Source organism: Capsaspora owczarzaki (assembly GCF_000151315.2).
Source record: "Capsaspora owczarzaki ATCC 30864 unplaced genomic scaffold supercont2.7, whole genome shotgun sequence".
Classification (NCBI taxonomy): domain Eukaryota; class Filasterea; order Ministeriida; family Capsasporidae; genus Capsaspora; species Capsaspora owczarzaki.
This window is the reverse complement of record NW_011887298.1, coordinates 606095-625620: the sequence shown is the minus strand read 5'-3', so window position 1 is coordinate 625620 and position 19526 is coordinate 606095. Positions and strand designations below refer to the sequence as shown.

At 55.3% G+C, this 19526-nt stretch overlaps 5 protein-coding genes across 5 annotated transcripts; 3 read left to right on the top strand and 2 right to left on the bottom strand.

Annotated features, from left to right (window-relative positions):
• Positions 1 to 529: 529 nt before the first annotated feature.
• CAOG_04687 (hypothetical protein) lies at positions 530 to 4634 on the top strand. The gene is made up of 2 exons (XM_004347384.2): positions 530 to 2542; positions 2630 to 4634. The coding sequence occupies exons 1-2, from the start codon at positions 1098 to 1100 to the stop codon at positions 3495 to 3497; spliced, it is 2313 nt and encodes a 770-aa protein (XP_004347434.2). The 5' UTR covers positions 530 to 1097; the 3' UTR covers positions 3498 to 4634.
• A 550-nt stretch (positions 4635 to 5184) lies between these two features.
• Positions 5185 to 7259, top strand: CAOG_04686 (hypothetical protein). The gene is made up of 6 exons (XM_004347383.2): positions 5185 to 5334; positions 5430 to 5542; positions 6129 to 6135; positions 6327 to 6412; positions 6544 to 7040; positions 7161 to 7259. Exons 1-6 carry the CDS (start codon positions 5262 to 5264, stop codon positions 7168 to 7170), a joined length of 786 nt encoding a protein of 261 aa, XP_004347433.1. The 5' UTR covers positions 5185 to 5261; the 3' UTR covers positions 7171 to 7259.
• A 30-nt stretch (positions 7260 to 7289) lies between these two features.
• On the bottom strand, positions 7290 to 10083 carry CAOG_04685 (multiple inositol polyphosphate histidine phosphatase). Its single transcript, XM_004347382.2, has 4 exons — positions 9299 to 10083; positions 8890 to 9165; positions 8237 to 8799; positions 7290 to 8135 (listed from the first exon to the last, which is right to left on the bottom strand). Exons 1-4 carry the CDS (start codon positions 10048 to 10050, stop codon positions 7402 to 7404), a joined length of 2325 nt encoding a protein of 774 aa, XP_004347432.1. The 5' UTR covers positions 10051 to 10083; the 3' UTR covers positions 7290 to 7401.
• Positions 10084 to 10283: 200 nt separating this feature from the next.
• Positions 10284 to 14987, top strand: CAOG_04684 (mitotic control protein dis3). The gene is made up of 7 exons (XM_004347381.2): positions 10284 to 10346; positions 10747 to 10837; positions 11002 to 11168; positions 11247 to 11306; positions 11414 to 11731; positions 11890 to 12635; positions 12774 to 14987. Exons 1-7 carry the CDS (start codon positions 10305 to 10307, stop codon positions 14923 to 14925), a joined length of 3576 nt encoding a protein of 1191 aa, XP_004347431.1. The 5' UTR covers positions 10284 to 10304; the 3' UTR covers positions 14926 to 14987.
• On the bottom strand, positions 14952 to 19352 carry CAOG_04683 (cell division cycle Cdc27). Its single transcript, XM_004347380.2, has 6 exons — positions 17670 to 19352; positions 16392 to 17552; positions 16169 to 16296; positions 15932 to 16049; positions 15700 to 15828; positions 14952 to 15594 (listed from the first exon to the last, which is right to left on the bottom strand). Exons 1-6 carry the CDS (start codon positions 19239 to 19241, stop codon positions 15082 to 15084), a joined length of 3621 nt encoding a protein of 1206 aa, XP_004347430.1. The 5' UTR covers positions 19242 to 19352; the 3' UTR covers positions 14952 to 15081.
• Positions 19353 to 19526: the final 174 nt, after the last annotated feature.

Genomic DNA, 19526 nt, shown 5'->3' with positions numbered 1-19526 from the left:
CCCTAGAAGAACGCCACAACGCCGGTCGCCCTCGCCGAGCTCGATTTCCCGACGTGTCCAGTCGGTGTCGGACCGCGCACTTTTCAGGGGTGATTACAGATGATATTTACAACCGTTTTGGCTCAATGGCGGGGCGATCGCAGTGGGGAGCGATTTTGTGTGAAGCTGGATCTTTACTACTTTGGGCTGGATTGAGCCACTCTTTTCTGTTGTTCTTTAGAGCCATAGGTCTCGGGTCGATTCTTGTACTTTTCTGTCTTCACGAGACCGACCAGACCTGCAACACACACACACGTCAAGCAATTCATCCAAGCATAAGAGCCCGACGCACAAGAGCCAGCGAGCGCACGAGGCGAGATGGAGGAGGACGAGGAGATCCAGCCGCAACCAAGCTACGAGACATGCAGTGTGCGGCTGGTGGTCCTTCACGACCTCGTTCCCGACGCCAGCCAGGATCGCTTCATGGATCTGGATGTACGGCGATGTGGAGCGAGCCTTGCAGACCCATGACTTTAGAGAAGTTGCCTTCCGCCCAAACCCTCAGTTTTGGTGTCCAGTCGTTGGCGTCAAGAACAAGTTCTACCCGTCGAACAAGACGATTGCACACCCCGGATGCGTTCATCTTTCTGTCAGGTTGCGTTGCCCCTGTTGCAAATCCAACGTCCCGCGGTCGCGATTTCACAGCGCGAACAAAACTTGTCAACCCTGTCTTGACCGCAACTACAAGAATCAAGGCAAAGCGCGGCAGAAGAAACGACAATCTGTGCTTTGGGAACCTCTGGGGGCGTCATCATCATCATCATCATCATCATCATCATCGTCTTCCCCCGCGGCGGCGGGGGGGATTCAGGCAAACAGCAGTCAAGCACGCGTCAAACCCGAGATTTACACCGAAGTTCATTCCCGTTGGCTATTTTCCAACCCCGACGAGTTGAGAGACGCGTTCAAGATGCTCGAGGAGAACAATCATGACATTCGGTTGCGATACGACGCCAATCCCACCGAAGACGACGACATCGCTGAATGCGACTGCAGATTGTCTTCCGTGCAACCCGCGTCCACCGACTTGGCCGACGACGAAACTAGCGTAGTGCAAGATGATAGGGACGACATTCTTGAATTTCTTAACGACCAAGACGGGCACGACGAAAACTGCCGCTCAAGAACGCCTCGGAAGCGCAGGGGAGTCCATCTCACCAAGGAGGAGCGAGATAAACTTCCGCAGTGGAGCCCTAGTACGACGGTCATTCCTGTTCGAACACGCCGTTGGTATTGCTTCAATAGACGCGATCCGTCGAGGCCGCCTACGACCGTGCCAGACACACCAACTCCAACAACGATTTATTCGCGCCTGCTCCAGCAAGAAGCGAGTTGACAACAACTTTCACTTACGTCCGGAGCTCGGCGCCGGATCCTGCAGTTTCGGTCTGAGATTGACGGAGCTTGGCCAACACATGCACGGCGAGCTGCTCCTTATTGGGTTCAAGCTCGAGCAGATGGGTCGCCACGACACGGCTTGCACCGACGGCTCGCTCGCTTTCAAGCAGCGCGCGCATCCTGAAATCAAAGAGTGGGTCATGGATCTGGTGCGCAAGGGGTGCTCGGAGGCGTCCATTGTAGCGCAGTTGGAAGGGCCAACTCTCAACCCGCCGCCTCGCCCTCTTTCAAGTTGGAACGTACCGTACACTTCTGGTCGCTGGTATCCCACCAAAGACGCAATTCGCATGATGATAGTCAACTCAAGCAGCGAGAAGCTACATGGAACCGACCAGCAGCGCATCGACCAATTTCTCGCGTCATCCTCGTCGTATGCCTGCTCTCACCCTCACTCGCTCTACCAAGATGGGCAGTGCCCCGGCGAAAGCCAATACGGCGACAAAAGCGATGTCATCTATCATCAATTTGTTCACTGCGACTGCCAGAGCTGCCTCGAAATCCCCCTGAGGGAGTCGAACATTCTGATTTTAATGACGCCTTGCCAGCGGGCAACGTGGGACGCCCTTCGTCCCAAGGTCCTGTTCCTGGATTCAACCTTCTCAGTCAACCGCTACGACTGGGCGACAACAGCACTCGTCGCTGCTGACGAATCAGGCGCTGGTGTGCCGCTGGCGTTCATGATCTCCGACAGAGATCGCGAGCATGAATATGCGCGGTTCTTGTCTGAGGTCAAGCACGCCGTAGGCGAAGCGTTTAATCCGGCGCGCATCGTCATCGACAAATGCGGCGCTGAGCGAAACGGCATCAATCAGGCGGTGCCGGGTGTGCAGGTGGCAACTTGCTGGTTTCACGTCTGCCAAGCGGTGGAGCGCCAGTACCCGGGCAGACTAGATCTTCTCTCGTGTATGGCTAAAATGCGGTATGCCAGGAATGCACAAGAGCTGAAGGACGCGAGCAACAGCTTGCTCAACGCCGCCGGCGAGTTCCAAGGTTATTTTCTGTCTCAGTGGCTCAACGAACGAGATATTAAAACCTGGACGCTCTTCCACCTTGGCTTGGTGCGTGATGCGCTGGATCAAGGCCACACCAACAATTTGATTGAGCGGTAAGCTTGTGATGATTGTGAGTCGCTTGTCCCGTGCCGAAATTTGGAACCTCGTTGACTTGTCATTGCGACTTGCCTCCCCCATAGCTTTTTCGGCACGTTCAAGTACAAGTTTCTGAAAGGTTACCGCATGCACGATTTGGCAGGTCTCGCAATCAGGATTGTTCGGGACACGAACCAGCACTTCTGTTTGCAACGCCAACGCCAGCGACTCGACAAGCCGAATGTCGCCTTCCTTCCAAAGTTCCGCTCCTTACTGCTTGAGAAAGAGATGCACGCAGAGAAGCTCGTGGAAACCGGTCAGGTGTTGGAGCTTCATCGCTACTTTGGTGTAGGACTTGTTCTGCCTCAGCGGACGCTTTCTGAGCTTGATCTACTCCAAATTCGCGAACTCGCAAACGCTCACCTTGAGCCATTTTATCAGACGCGTGGCATGCCCTTGACTGAGGGTTTGCAGCAGCTGCACGAAGCGCTGAAGCAACAGTACCCAGATGTTGTGGTCGTTGGTGTCGAGCGGCGCTTTTGCAGCGCCATGCACGATCACGCTTTCATTTGCAGCCACATCCGTGCCGTCGCGCGGCACTTTGGAGGCATCGAGAACTTTCGTCTTCAAATCCATTCTCTCTTCGAAGAGCCACCAGTGTGTCCCGTGTCCCGCTCAGCACCCGTCAATCCTGCAAGCGAATCTGCTGTGTCCGCAGCCACTACTGCTTATGCCGATGATGCCCTGCCGACTGGCGCAACCGACATGGCCGTAGACGATCAGCTTGATGCAGACGGACCTGCTCGCACCTCTGACATGGCCGTAGACGATCACCTTCCCTCGGGCCCGGATGCAGACGGACCTGCTGACCGCACCTCGGACCTCCCCGCCGAGCTCGATCCGAATCACGGCGCGTCACCTTCTGCGAGTAACTCCGATGATGCTCCAGAGCACAAGCTCTGGCCTTGTTGAGACGGTGTCCAATCCCGACGACCTGGTGGACGAGCTCTCCAAGCTGTTTCGAGAAAGGACTCGAGCGTCTCAAGACCATGGCTCAGGGCGATGAGTTGCACAGCCTCGTTCGCCAGCTCACACGCAATTGCAGCAACAGCATGCGGAATGCGACAGGTCAGCGAGGGATTCTTTCATTATATACCCGGCGCACGCGTGGTGCAACTCGTAAGGCTGCCAAATCTACCCGAGCTGCCCAAGCCAAGGCAAAGCGAACTGCTGCTGCCAAAGCCAACCGAGCAGCAGTAGCAGCAGCAGCAGCAGCATCAGCATCAGCATCGTCAGCCTCAACCGTTCTTCCAGGTAACGCAACTGCATCCGCAGCAGCGTCGTTGGCGACCAGTTCGTGGACACGACGCAAGAAGTCTGGAGTGAAGGGGCGGCCCAAAGCTAAGCACCGTGTTCCTGCTGCACTTATCCGAGAAGTCGCAAGATCCTTTTGCGCCAAAGACAGTCAAGCATTCGAGAGCGCAAGGGCGGCGGTGACTGCGTACAAAACCCAACAGTTTGTCGACTACATCCCGCCTTCTCGCAGCAATCGCGGTACTCGAGATCCGTGGGGCGACACTACCCCTTCATTTGCTGATTCCGATCCCACATTTGGGAATGCGAGTGATGGTGCACGTTCAGCCAGTCGGAAACGACCTCGATTGGAGCCAGAGGCTGACCCGCAGGAAACGGAACCAGCGCAACCAACAGAGGATTGGTTTGAACATTTTGCCCCTCAACTGCGGCCGCCTGGAGGGCGCTCAGCGGCCATCCGTGCGCGCGACACAATTCGACGGTTTTCACGCTACGACACGAGTCGGGATGACGATGCAGACGTGTTTGAGGCCCAGCCTGAGGAGATGGACGACGATGACTTCAGGTACACTCTGGAGGAGTGTGTGCGTGCTAGACGGCTTGAAATGTTTGATTCATCTGTAAACCCGGAGTTTTTGTGAAGTTTTGTGTGATTGTGTGTGCTTGGTGTTGTACTTTGGGTCATTGTGGTGCTGCCCTCCCCACTGTTTTCACAGCAGCGGCGCCTGAGAGGTGTCAGCATCCTTGACCCCATTCGATTTTAAATTTTGACACATGGATAAACTTGTCTTTGAAGTTTCGCGGCATAGAACGTGGCAGAAGAGCTTAAAAACAGCTCGACAGCGCAAAAGGAGGAAAGCGCAAAAGGAGGGAAAATTTTTCTAAGTCCAACTTTTCCTGTCGCCCCCTTGATGCTCACTGCTACGCAGCCTGACTGGGTGACCCGATCCGCCCGCCCTTCAACCCCATGACTCAAACACCAATACCATTCCATAAATGCCCTAGTAGTGGGTTGCTGGTCCACCGTGGGGGTTGGTGGCTTGGCCGCTCCCTGCGCGCTCGCGTCGCTCCCAACCATTCCCTCCCGTGCTCGGTCCAGCGCAGACTTTTTCACCGGCTCAAAGAGGAAATCTACATTATCATTTATGGGCAACATGATGCTGGCAGAGAGAAGAGGCTAGATGACACTTTGAGATTCGGACCTGGAACCCGTAGTGATTTAGGCGGATTGTTCTGGCACCAACAAGGCTCAGAGACCGAGCGTGGCTAGAGTGGCTGAACTGTGCGAGTGTGGCTGGCGAGCATCACTCACCCATCCGCTGATCCATCTCTTCATCCATTTTATCTCGGACATTGTTAATTTTATTTCAAGCAAAGTCCTGACTCAGTCTCTTCTTCTCAGTCACTCTCTCTCTTTACACAATGCGTGCTGCTGTTTCTGCTGCTCTCGTTCTCGTCCTCGCTGCGGCTGTCTCTGCCCAAGTGCCCATCCCATGTGTGTATCCCCGCCCCCCTTCTCTTCCCTCTTCCCAGCACCCCTCCGCTCACTGACTCCCCTTGTTGTGCTCTCTATTGCTCTGCTGTTGTTAGCGCGCCCCGATGGCTTTGCGTACGCCAACGGCTCGCCTGCCGCGCCGCTCCAAATCGACCTCTTTGTCGACCTGCTCTGCCCCGACTCGCAGGCCATCTGGCCCACCCTCAAGGTAAACCCACACACATCGACACACATAGACACACACGCATATCCACAGAGACATGGCACTGGAGTGGAGTGAAATAAAGTGAGGCGAATTTCAATGCAATTGCATTGGCCCCTTGTGACTCTGTTCCCATTGATCAGTTTTCACTGTCCTTGTCCTTGTCCTTGTCCTTGTCTGGGCTGACAAACATTACAAGCAATAGTACTTATCAGCAATAGGAAGAGCGAGTCGGGGTTTGAAAGAGAGGGAGAGAGTAGAGCGAGAGAAGGGGGAAGAGCGGAGAATCCTATGTGCTTTTATGGCTTGGGAATTGGTCGTGTTTTGTATTGTATGGGGTCATACATTTCATAGGTGGTCATCATGATTGATTGAATCATTTATCACAAGACCACGGAGAATAGGATTTGTTGGAAAAAGATGTTTGATTCTGATTGCCGAACATCAAGATTCGAAACAGACTTTGTCATTGACTGCAACTTTGCATTGACATTCATTGAACTTGACTCACGTTGGTTTTGTTTGTTTTGTTGTTTTGGTCTTGGTTTTCATAACAATAATTCACATTGTTTTTCGTCTTCCATGTTCATAGCAAGTCGGTAAGGTCACCTTTCGTTTTTTGTAGCTCTGTGACACACGCATTCAAATAATTCTCCACTTTTTGCCGATTGTTCCGAACTTTGCCATTTTCTGATTGTTTTTGGTTGCTCGTTCTTTCTTTGACTTGTTTGTTGAACGGAGAAACTCAAATTCACACTTTGTTGTTGTTCTTTTGGTGTGCAACCAACAGCTGATCACTACGGCGCTCCCACCCTCCGTCTTGTTACTCACATCTTCCCGCTGCCCTACCACCACAACGCCTACTATGCCGCTCAGGTAACACGCGCCCAGACACATTTATGCAACAATCACATTCACAAAAATCTACAACAAACAAACAAACAAAAAAAAAAAAAAACAACAAAAAAACTCAACGGATCTCTCCTATTGTCGCACCAAATGCTCAGGGCACCCAAGTCGTCGCTGCTGCTAACGTGAACGCCGTCTACAAGTGGCTCGACGCTGTGTTTGCCGCCCAGGACAGCTTTGAGGACGACCCCACCGTCAACCTGACCTCCAACCAGGTCATCAACATGTACGCTGCCCTCTCCCAGACGATCGGCGTCCCCGCTGCCGTGTTCCTGAAGGGCATGGACAGCGACGACACTGACGAGAGCGCCCGCATTGCCTGGAAGTACGGCTGCACCCGTGGCGTTGCCGGCACCCCCTGGTTCTTTGTCAACGGCATCAGCGTCGCCGCCTCGTCTGCCTGGTCTGTCTCGGACTGGGTTTCCGTTCTCGACCCCCTGCTCAACAGCTCCATCACCCGCTGTGACTCGACCCACCGCATTCGCTACGGCAGCCTCGTCACCGACTGCCCCGCCGGCGAGATCGTTTGCAACTTCCTCCCCGGCCAGTCCCAGTGCTGCCTTGCTGGCGAGAACTGCGTCCCCAACGTTGGCTGGTACGTTTTCCCGCATGCTTTGTCGTGTGTGTGCGGCGTTTCTTTTGTGTTTGTATTTGTTGGTGCTCACGCTTTTTTTTTTCTCCCGTTATTGTTTGGTTTTGTTTTCGTCACACACAGCCGCTGCTAACGACTTTGCTGCACAGTGTTTGTGGTGTTTTGCATGTGTCTTGTTACACTGCCTTGTTGCAACAAACAAACGTTTTTCTTCGTTCACGTCTTTCTTCGTTCATTTTTTTTTTTTTTTTGATTTCGTTTCCTTTTTGTTTTATTTTCGACCTCGGCAGCCTACATGCTGCCAAACATACTCGTAGACATACACGTAGCAAAAATGGCTACTTGCATTATGCCAACTACAGCACTACGGAGAAGAGCCATGGAAAGGCTGCCCCTCGGTTTGCTCGGATTCTTCAGCGAGAAGCTGTTCTGCGGACGGATGAGCAAACTTGTCACCGCCAGGCATGCACAACCCATCGAAATCGCAGGCGTCGACCAAGGGCTGGTACCCAGCCACAAACTCGTCAAACGGGCACAGCTCCTTGCCGCCGCAGCGCTCCAAAGGCATGGCGCGTTCGTTGACGGTAAACTTGACAAGGTGAGACACGGGGCTGGTAGAGCCGTTCTGCAACCGCTGCTCCACCTCCTGCAACTGTGCTTGGAGCCCGGCCAGCGCGAGCTGCAGTTGGCCCAGTTTCTCCCGAGCGGACGGCAGTGGCCTGCCAAGCAGACGCTGTTGCAGCTTGACAGTGTTGGCGATTTCGTGGACAAGAACATCGCGTTCCTGACGGGCTGCAGTCTGGCGAGCTGCTTCGTCGCATTCGTACAGCACAAAGCCGGCATTGCCAGAAAATGGCATCATGGTCGAGGCGCGGAACTTTCGGTTTCGGCTTTCCGGCGCAAAGTTGTCGGCTCGGATTTCCTCCTCGTCCTTGAACAAGCCCATGTACGCAAACAGCGGAATGAGCGTTTCCGCATGAGCAAAGCGGAAGGTGGCACGACGCAAGAGGTTTTCGCCTCTGGCCGACTGAACGACGGATGTGTACATGTCCTTGAACAGCAAGCAGCTGGATTGAAGGTTGATGTCGTAGCCGTAAGCTAAACAGCACAGTGACGAGGGTGCGATGAAAGTGAGTGAGAGAAGCGCACTCGCCAAGCCCCCCAAACAGGCCAAAGAAAAGAAAGCACGCGACATTTACCTCGACCCCAGTAATGCTTCAGATCGCCCATGTACTCAATCGCCTCCAAGTCGTCGCGACTGAAAAGGGAACACCAGCGGGCAGTGTTGTTGAAGGCAATTTCAAACGCGCAAGCAAGGTACATGGCTACCACCGTGCGAGGAGCCAGCTGGATGGTGTCGTTTGCAGTACCAATTTCGATCGGGCTGTCCGCGACAGTGGGTGCAGCAGGTTCCGCAGTGGGGGCAGCGGCACCCTTTCCCTTCTTTTTGAATTGCTTCCAGGGCTTGTCCCGGTACTTTGTGTCGGTCACTTCCTCATTCGGGAGCTGTTGAGGCAGTGGATGGAGTCGTTGAGCGACAGAGGTGGCGATTTCTTGGAGAACAGGGCCGTTCAGGAACTTTTTCTGCTCAGCCATTGCAGTCTTGTTCTCAATCACACCAGAGACATAGAGCTGGCAGCTGTCAAAGAAACGGAGCAAGTTATCGCGGAGAACGGACTCTGACAAGATGGCGATGGGCTGGTGCGACGTGGTTCCGAGTCTGCCGTTGCCTTCAAACACGCCTTGAGCAAACGACGCGGCGCTGCAAGGCAAAAATGTCGGAGATGTCATTCCAAATCCGAGGTTAGCAAAGCCCTACTAGTGCCACTGCAATTTTTGTTGTTGGCATTACCTTTGTGCGCAGCGTGTCGTTCGCGTCGAGGTAAACTCATACTTGTTCGGGTGGTAGGGCTCAATGAACACGTTGGAATACTTTCGGACAAGCCGACGAGCGAGGGTGAACAGCTCTGCCTCGCCCCGAGGCGCGAGCGTCTTGTCGTCGCTCGCCAGGAAGGGGTTTTGCCACCCACGAATCCACTGGTGCTTGGGGTTGGTGATCAATGGGCCGATAGTTTGCAATTCTACGAGGAGTTTATCTAGCTTGCGAATATCGCCCGTGCTCGGGTATCTGCACGAAAGCAAAACAAAGGAAACAAAAAAGTGAGCGCCAATGTGTGTGTGTGTGTGTGATTCCATCCCATTCGTGCTCTTGTGGTGCCCATGTTCTCGCATGTGCTGATGGCTCAACTCTCCGCCCTCACCGAGTGCCATGGCGGAAGGTCATGGAGAGATGGACTGGTTTGCAGAATTCCGGCTCGTGCTGCGGTTCTACGAGCGTGCGTGGCTGTTTCGCCGGCTGCTCGCCATCGAGCAAGTAGGGTGAAGCAGCGTCTCCACATCCAATGTGACGGTTGTGATCGTCGCCGACTTGGTCCCAGTAGACGGTCTTTGTGCCGAACAGGCGAGGCAAGCCCGGCTGGCACCGCGCAGGATCGATTCCGCCGGCCTGCGCTCGGACGTAGGCTCGTCTAGCATTGCGCTGCTTGTCGTTGATGGTACTTCCACCGAATGCGTCTTCACTACTACTGCCAGCACGATGATGCGACTCGCCTTGCTGCTGCGAATCGTGCTGCTTCCTCGTCGAATCGCTCGTCTGGTCCTCCGTCACGGCTGTGGGCATCCCCGGCGCAAAGTTGACAAATAGTTCGCGCAGGAACGCGCTGTCTGGCTGGTTCCATAGGCTGCTGGACGAGTGCGCGGGTGCGTCGGGATGTACGTCGGGTGTTCCTTGGTTCGCATTCGCCTTGCCGTGGTGGTTCGACTTGCTGTGGCTCGACTTGCTGTGGCTCGACTTGCTGTGGCTCGACTTGCTGTGCGACTTGCTATCTGCCTTGTCATGGGTGTGCTTGTTCGATGCGTTTGGTGGCTTCTTGGCCGAGGCGTCCGTTGCGAGACTGCAGACCAGAATGCAGGCGACAATCGCCGCCGCAACCAGTCGTCTATGGCAATGCATTGGGAGAGACCTCAAATTGGACTGACTTCGGGCTATGTATGAATGAATGAATGCGTCTTTAATGTGGACATTTCATGATATTAGATTTTGCACATTGAGTGTGCGTTTAGAAACGAGGTTGGACGTTGGTGCTCTGAGGAGGACTTTGTCGACAATTGCAATACAGTACAGTACAGTACTGTGCATCGATATTTCCATTTGATTTAGATTTAGATTCGCAGTCTATTTGTTTCTTTTCCCCGCTCTTAGTCAAGATGATGATCCGATCCAAGTCGTTCGTCAAGAAGACGCGCAAGGTAGCCAAACACAGAGAAGCGACAACCGACCGCCCAATCTCGGTGTTCAATGGATGCCAACGAGTCAACCAACAAGCAAGCTAGCAAGCACAGCAACAGGGAGTCTGTCGTTGTGGGTTGAGAGACAGAGACAGAGACAGAGACAGAGACAGACAGAGACAGAGAGAGCGCGGGAGATCAATGCTCCACATGGCTTTTCACTCAGTTGTTCTCGCTCCAGTCCCACATTCGACTTTGACTCTCGCGCGATTCCTCATTCGTCTCAATGAAGCAGACAAGCTCAAAGCAACAACTCAAAAACGCCGCCCCGCGCCTTGGCTCAAAAAAAGAACAGGCATCGACGAGTGCGGCGAATACTCAATGCTTTTGTATTACTTGTTTCCTGCTCCAATGACAATAGGGAAATGTGGTCAAGATTGTTCGAGAGCACTACCTGCGAGACGACGTCTGGTGTGGTGCTGCAGGTTGCGCTGTCTGTGCGCAAAGTCACGGTGAGTGTATTGGAACCAAAAAGGAGGGGCGTGGATCTGAGATTCTTTGAATTTCTGAGTTCCCCTCCCCCGTTGTTTTTTTTGTTTTGCAATTTCTGCAATGGATTGTCAACGAGATGGAGGTTGGAAGAAGTCTCTTACTCGTTGCACTCCCATTTTCGCAGACGCCTCGCTGGAATCCAGCCCATCCAATGCAAACGCCTTCTTTTGTGCGACAAGCAGCAAAGGCAACAGCAAGGCAAAGGCTTCAACTTTGGCTTCAGCTTCAGCTTCCTCGGCGCTGCCTGCGCATTACATTCTGCCCGACACGAATGTCGTGTTGCACCAAATGGTGAGTTCCAGCAGCCCTTGTTCGAGCCGCTCCTCGTGAGACCTGTCAACCTCTTACACACTCTCTGCCATGCATTAGGACCTGCTCGAGCATCCCACCATTAAAAATGTCATCATCCTCCAGACTGTACTCGACGAGGTAACCAACCGTTCGAAATCAAAGCCTAGAAACGAGAGTCAATGTTTTGCCAGACCACAAAAAAAAAAAAAAAAAAAACTCACCTTCGACTTCACTTGTTGCTGCAGGTGCGCCATCAAAACCTCAGTCTGCACCAACGACTTCGTGCCATCATCAGCGATCCCGGCCGTCACTTCCACGTCTTTGTGAACGAACATCGACGTGAAACGTACGTTGAGCGCGAAAAGGACGAGTCTACCAACGACCGAAACGATCGGGCGATTCGCGTTGCGGCACTGTGGTACAACCACCACCTGAGCAACCTCCGCCTCCCCGTTGTGCTTCTCACAAACGACCGAGCCAATCTCGCCAAAGCCGAAGACAGCGGCATCCCTGCGTTCACCGTTCATCGCTACATTGAGTCATGCCGCGCGCAACCCGAGTTGGTACGTCGAATTAAATGGGTCGCGAAAGGGTTGCCATGTTGTCCTGTCATTGCTCACTTCCCTTTGTGCTTCACATTGGTTTGGTTTCTGTTTTTTGTTTTTTCTTTTTTTGATTGTTTGTTTGTTGCTGGTTTTTTTTTTGTTGGTTTTTTTAAAAGACCGATCTGCTCGCGTTCGCAGATCTGGACGACGATACGCCGGCCCGCGCTGCAGGCATGCGCGCCAATTACCCAGAACACCTCACCACGGCCAAGCTTTTGACCGGAGTCAAACTGGGGTTGTACTACCAAGGCGTCTTGCAAGTGAATCGCGACAACCCGCTGGAAGCTTCAGTCCGCGCGCGCTCGATGGACACGCCCATCCTGGTGCACGGTCGGCTAGCAATGAGCCGTGCGATGCAGGACGACGTGGTCATTGTGAAACTACTGCCTCAAAGTCAGTGGCTCACACCCTCCACGCAATTGCTGGAGGACGAGAGTGCGGAGGCGGACGACGCGGCCGCCGAAATGCCCGATGACGAACAGAGCGAGAGCGACGAAGATGAGCCCGACGACGCCGAAAGCGCTGCCTTGGACGCAGAGGCCATTGCTTCGACTGTGGCCGACGAGCAGGCTGCTGTGGCCGAAGCCGTAGACAGCGCTGTGGTCGGGTCCTCCAGTGATGCGCGCCGACCTACCGGTATTGTTGTGGGCATCCTCCGCAGAGCATGGCGGCCCTCGTGCGGTATGGTCATTCCTGTCGAGAGCGACAGCAACGGCCCTTCCTCCGACAACGGTCCCACGCAACTGTTATTTGTTCCAACGGATACCCGTTTCCCACACGTTCGTGTCCAAACACGTCGTCCCCAAGCCTATCTTGAGCAGCGCGTAGTGGTGACGATTGATCGCTGGCATCGTGGTTCTAGGTACGAGTGTGAGAGATTTAGATTGTTGGTGGTTTGTATTGTTGTTTGTGTTTTTGACCAAACCAGTCATGCCATGCATTCTAACCTGTCTGTCACTCTGCTTGTGGGGCTATCGCTGTGCCTCTTAAACAATTACAGATTGCCAGAAGGCCACCTGGTTCGTGCACTTGGCCCGATTGGCGAAAAGATGACCGAGACTGAAGTGCTGCTGGTCGAGCACGAGGTCCGGCACTCGGATTTCTCACCAGCCGTCTTGGCGGACCTGCCAGTGCTGCCGTGGGTGATTACAGAGGCGGATCGAGCGGCGCGACGAGACTTTACACACCTCGATATTTGCTCCGTCGATCCTCCTGGCTGCACAGACATTGACGATGCGCTCCACGTGCGACCCCTCGAGAACGGCAACTGGGAAGTCGGCGTGCATATTGCGGATGTGTCGCACTTTATCAAGCCCAACACTGCCATCGACTTGGAGGCTGCTCGTCGCGGCACAAGTGTGTACTTGATTGGGCGTCGTATTGACATGATTCCCGAGCTGTTGGGAACGGAATTGTGCTCCTTGCAATCGGACGTGGAGCGGTTTGCCATGTCTGTCGTCTGGGAAATTACGCCCCCGGGCAAGCCCGATCCCGTTGACGGTGCCTGCCGCACGGGCGCCGAGATTGTCCGCACCGAGTACTGCCGCTCCATCATTCGCTCGCGTGCCTCGCTGACCTACATGCAAGCACAGACAATGATTGATGACCAGACCCGTCGCGATCCGCTCAGCCATGGTCTTCGTGGACTGAACGAGCTTTCCAAAGTGCTGCGTCAGCGCCGTCTGGATCGCGGCACCCTCACCCTCGAGTCTCCCGAGATTTCGTTCTCGCTCGACAAGGACACGAGCGATCCCGTCGACGTGGGTGCCAAGCAAAAGCTGCAGACCATGTCGATGGTCGAGGAGTTTATGCTCCTGGCCAACGTCGCCGTCGCCGAGCACATCTTTCGCCGTTTCCCGCAGTGCGCTGTGCTTCGCCGTCACCCCGTGCCGCCACAAGCGTCGTTCGAGCCTCTGGTTGTTGCTGCGCGCCAGCACGGCGTCGAAATCAAGGCGAGCAACTCGAAAGAGCTTGCCGAGTCGCTCGACCGCGCCGAAGAGTCGTTCGGCAAGGCTGGAAAGCCCTACCTTGGCAAACTGCTCCGCATTCTGGCCACCCGCTGCATGATGCAGGCAGTCTATTTCTGCTCCGGCACACTGCCGACCCGCGAGCACCAACACTACGGCCTTGCTTGCCCCATTTACACACACTTTACCTCACCCATCCGTCGGTACCCAGACGTGCTCGTGCATCGCCTACTTGCGGTTGCGATTGGTCTCGAAACACCCACGCGCGAGCTTCTGGATAAGCCCAAAGTGTCGGCGCTCACGGACTGGCTGAATCGCCGCCATCGAATGGCGCAGTACGCTCAGCGGTCGTCCGTCGAGCTCCACACCATTCTCTTCTTTAAGCGCCTGGGTGTTGCTGAGGAAGACGCTCACGTCCTCCGCCTCCGTGACAACGCCATTGTTGTTCTCATCCCAAAGTTCGGCTTGGAGGGCACCGTCCACCTGAGCGACTATGACTCGGCCAATATTGAGCTGAGCCGCGATGGCTACAAGCTCACCATCCACGACGCTGTGAAAAAGCGCGACCACGTGTTTACCGTGTTTGATCGGGTCCGCGTGCGGGTCACCATTGACGCCACGAACTTGCAAAAGCAAAAGGTCAGCATGCGCCTGCTCGACCCTTTCATCACCAACCTGTCTGTGGAAGCCACGGCAGTTGACAAGAAACCTGCAGTAGGAAAGGCGAAAGAGACCTCGACCGAAGAGGCCCTCCAGCAGGTCGTGGATGCAGCTCTCGCTGAGCAAAGCAAAGCCGCGGCCCAAGACCAGTGGGCCAAAACTCGCGAGGAGCGTTTGCGTGTGGCGCGCATTGCTGCCGCGGCTGCCAAAGCTGCCAAGCAAGCAAAGCAACCCACGATGGGTCCCATTCAAGTGATGGGTGCTGCCAACCTGCCAGAGCCGGGCAACAAGCGCATCTCAAAGCTGCCGCAGCTTGCTGCAGAATCTTCCACACCGGCGCGAGCTGTGAAAGCCGAAACGATTGGCGCTGCCCCGTCGACGCCGCAGACAAAGTCGGCTCAAGCGCCAACAACTCCAGCGACGAGCGCTTCCCGAGGCCGCACTGCCGCGGAAGCAGACCTTGATGCTGCGGTTGAAACTCCTAAATCTGCCAAGTCTGCCAAGAAGCCGCGTTTGACCAAGTAGACGCGCGCGTTTTCTGCAAGTGTGCTTTGATTTTGTACTTTCATCTAATGTAATTTTTGGAAATTCAAAAACAAGTAGCAAATTACATTTCTGCTGCTGCGGTTGCTGTTTGTTGTTGTTGCCAAATCCCAAACTCTGGTGTGGAGGGGGCTTGTTTTAGACAGAATCGACGCTCGGTCGCCGCCGCACAGCACGAGGCGAGTCATTGGCGCGCAGGAGGTTTGCCGGAGAGTCGTTTCTGCGCGGACTGATTCCCACAGAGTAACCGGGACCTGAAAGATCCATCATTGTCTGCTCGAGGAAGCTCGAGTATTCGGCGGGTTCAGCGTCGCCGCGATCCGCGCCCGACGAGCCCGCGTGTCTGGCGCCACCGGTGAGATTACCTGAGCCGCCCGAGACAGAAGCTTGAACGCTCGCTCCTGAGGGCTCTGAGGCAGCGGAAGCGGCGGCGGCAGCAGCAGAAGCGACCGCCACGGCTGCAGCGCCCTCCGTAGTGCTGGCGGCGCCACCTGCAGCAACACCGCGCGGATCGAGATCCATAGCCCAGCTCCAGTGTCGGGCTGCAAGAGTCGCCTGATTCATTCGCTTGTACACGCGGGCCAGCAGCATGTGCACGGATGCCTCGTGCGGCGCATTGTCCACAAGTTCCAGCAGGACGCCAAGCGCCTCCTACAAAGCAGAGAGAGTTGCAAACAATTATTAGACAAAAAATCGATAAACGATCTCTCAATCGTAACGAGTTCAACCAAAGAATCAGGCGCAACGAGCACTTACCGTGTCGCTGTTCATCAAAAAGTGGCTTGTTGCAAGAGTGAACTTTGCCAACAAGTTGGTGGGGTCGATTACAAGAGCCTTGTGCAACAATGGCAGGGTCTCGGCAAATTGCTTATTGGTTTGCAAGACCTAGGAGGCCAATCGGCCATTTCGTGCAAAAAATGATGAGCGATTGGGGGAAATGGCTGGAGATGGGGGGGGGGGTCAAAATCAAGCTGACAATAGTTCTTACCATCACGAGGTAGCAATACAAAACAGGATTGTTCTGATTGATCGAGAGGGCCTTTTCAAAGTTGTACAGGGCCATTTCCAGGCGTTCTTGCTTAAAGTAAATAACACCCATACCGTACCTGTTTGCGCGCAAAAACAAGGGCAACGACAGACAATCCAATGATGAGACAACGAAACGAGAAACGAAACGAGAAATGAAACGAGAAACACAAAGCAACATTTGCCGCCTTTCACATACCATGCATTGTAATGACGAGCGTCGATGCGCACGGCAGTTCGGAAAAAGGCAAGGGCTCGCTCGTAATCATTCTCGTGGGCAAATTCATGACCAAGGAGCGTGAAGGGATAGGCGTTGGTTTTGGTCAGCTGCAGTCCAAGCGTGTGAGTAAATGTGGCTGACAAAGGACAAAAAAAAAAAAAAAACTGGAAACACACGCAAGAGCCAAACACAAGCCCCTTACCATGCAAGCGCGCTCAAGCATCTTGATGGCGCTTTCGTTTTCGCGTTGAAGCGAAAAGTTGTTGCCGAGAACGCAGCACGCCTCTGCGCTCGTGGGAAATCGCTGGCCCAGTTCCAGAGCGAGATGCGAGAGCTCGGCTCCGCGACCCAGGTGCCACAAGGCAGTACTGTAATAGTCCATGCCCGTCAGATAAGACGGATCAAGTGCATGCGCACGAGAGAAGTGGACAACGGCCTGTTTGTAGTTGGCCAGCTCAAAGTACGCTCGTCCGACCAGCGCCTGAGCCCATGCTGTCTGCAAATGAACGACTGGGAGTCGCTTGAGCGCGCGAAGACTGCGCTTGGGATCGTACTGGTGAAGAGCGAGCACACCTTCCGCAATGGCAGCGAACAGTCGCATCACAAAGTTGGCAGCACGCGTCAGCTCGCCTTCGTTGATGCGGAACTGAGGCGCCCGAGCACTCACGCCGCTGCTACTGGCGGGAGGGGCGTGAGCATCATCGACGAAAAGTGCAGCAGCGGCATTTGGCGGAGCACGGTCGTCGGCAGCGTCGATTGAATCATCATTCAACGAGTCAGTGCTACCGGCACGACCCAAACCAGTCGCGCCAGACGAGATAGAAGGGGTGGATGCGGCAGCGCCACTGCTGACGACGGCGGCACGGGTTCCCGCTTTGCGAGGTGCCGGCGCCATAATAGGTGTTGTTGCAGCCAATGAACTAGCAACGGCTGCAGCAGCCACAGGCGCAGAGATGCTACGACCAGCATTTCCTGCTCGGGACGGCGCGCCGCCGCTTTTCTGCGCGGCCGAGGTGGTCGATGCAATGACGGCCTTGCCGATGGTGTGACGGCGAACATTGGACACGCCAGAAGCCGCAGCCGCAGCAGCAGGAGCAGGCGCAGCGGCGGTGGAGGTGCTTGCCTGAGTCGACTGGCGGGACGCACGTTTGATGGCCGGAGGTCCAGTCGGCGCCTCTGTTGCCTGCGCGGTCTCGGTGGGAGTGCGGAAATTGCCCGACAATCTCGCCGATGGCTGGGGTGTGGTCAGCAGGTCGTCCTCTGTCGCCGAGGAAATGCGCGAGCTCCGGCGAATCGTTGAAGAAGAAGCGGGCGCAGAAGCTTCACTGGTGGGACCCGACGTTCCTGCTCGACCGGACATTGACTGCAGAGAGAAGCAATGAAAACACAGAGCAACCCAAAAAACAACCCACAGCAATAAGCAACCATGAAACAAGATGACAAAGCAACACACTTGCAGAAAACTCGTCTCTCAACCAACCTTCCGAGTCGTCTGAGGCGCCTCTGCAGATTCTTGACCCCGAGCAGCCGGCGTCGCGGAGGGTTTTGGAGACGTTTTCGCGAGCACTGTGGATCGCTCGGGCGAACGCTTCGAGGAGACTGGCGTTCGGAGCGCGTCTGCATCCGCAGCAGCAGTCGTGGCACCTGCAGCAGTGTCGTCGCGGGCGGAAGGCCGCTCTGCTCCTTCGGGATCAAGCCGCCCGAGAAGAACTGCAGATGGCTGTTGTGCGAGACTGGACGTGAGCAAGAACTGCCGAGCAACGCTCGTATCGGCGAAAAAGGGCAGGTCGTGAACGGTGGAAACGGCCAATGGCGAGCTTCGACGAGTCACTCCAGCATCCCAATAAGTGCTGTCTGTTGCGCGCCCAGAAGTGGCCGGGGTTGAGAATGCTCCGGTGGACTGTAGTGCAACGCTGCGGGTTGGCGAGGTTCGCGATGACGACGCGGCGCTCGAGTTGCTGGGGAAGACGAAAACGGGATCGCACGTCTCGCCAAGCTGACACAACAATTCAAAGCTCGACCACGAGTACGGATTGAGCGATACGGCCAAGCGGAGGCATTCGACGGCGGACGGAATGCGATTGGTTCGAACACAGACTTGGCCCAGCAGATGCAACGCTGCTGCGCGAGTCAGGCGCTGCTGGACGGCATCGGGTGCGTCGTCTGAGCGCGAGCCCAGCTTTTCACTGCTCCAGCCGATCGGAGAGCTGGCAACGAGGCGGCGACGGACGGCTGCTGGCGGTTCTTGCGCGTCACCCGAACGGAGATTGGCCGCCGGAATCTCATCAGAGCCAAAGAACGTGGCGTCAAGTGCAGCAATGAGCACTGGGTTGGTCGACTTGGCGCTGAATGCGGCGCGAATGGACTTGGACTCGAGCAAGGCTGCGCGCATCGCGTTCGGGAGCGCGTTCCCAGTCAGTGTGCTTTCGGCGGCGGCATACTCTCCGTGCTCGATATAGAGTCTGGCCAGCAGCAACCGGCACTGTTGCAAGACGATGCACTCGCGATCGCCCGATGGCGACGCCGACGCTGCTGCTCGCCTCGCTGCAGGGATCAGGTGCGTTGCGAAGGGAGAGGCGGCCAGCAGAGCCTGTGCCCTCTTGCGCTCTCCGGCGCGGTGCAGGCATGTGGCCAGCGTCAGTACCGACTCAGCATGCGTCGGGTAGAGCTCGAACAAGCGCTGGGCGAGGAACACGGCGTTGTCCGTGTCGTTGAAGCTGAGCGAGTGCTCTGCAGCGGCTTGGAGCAGCTCGCGCGATCCATCCGGCGGCTGGCCGTGCAGCATCGCCGTCGGCTGGGCTTCATGGTGCTGGCTGTCCCCACCTTCTTCATCCTCGTGCTCGCGCCGCGGGGGCAGGTGGCCTGTCTTGATGTGGTGGCTCTCGAACGCGGCTTCGTTTGGATCCTCTTCGTCGTCGTCAGACCGTTGATGATGCAGGTCTTCAATGCTCCCGCTGCGGCGTCCGCTCTCGAGTGGAGCACCACCAGCACCACCAGCACCACCACCACCACCGCCACCACCACTGCGCGTGGATCCGGCTGTCCGTCGCATGGCTTTTTGATCGAGCAGTTCAAAGGTTCAAGTTTGTTGGTTTCAACTTTTGTTTTTTGGGATTTTGGCGCCAAAAAAACCAACAACAAAAAAAAAAAATAATAAAAAACAAAAGACAACGACTGAACTTTGACTCTCACTCAACTTGTACTGTGATAGCATTGCTCTTCGAAAAATGTTGGTAGGGTTGGAAACGAATGAGGAGAGGAAGAGGAGCGTCCGGTGGCAAAGATGGAGATCGATTTCTCAGTCTCCGTTGTTTAGCAAACACAAGGCTCAATCCAA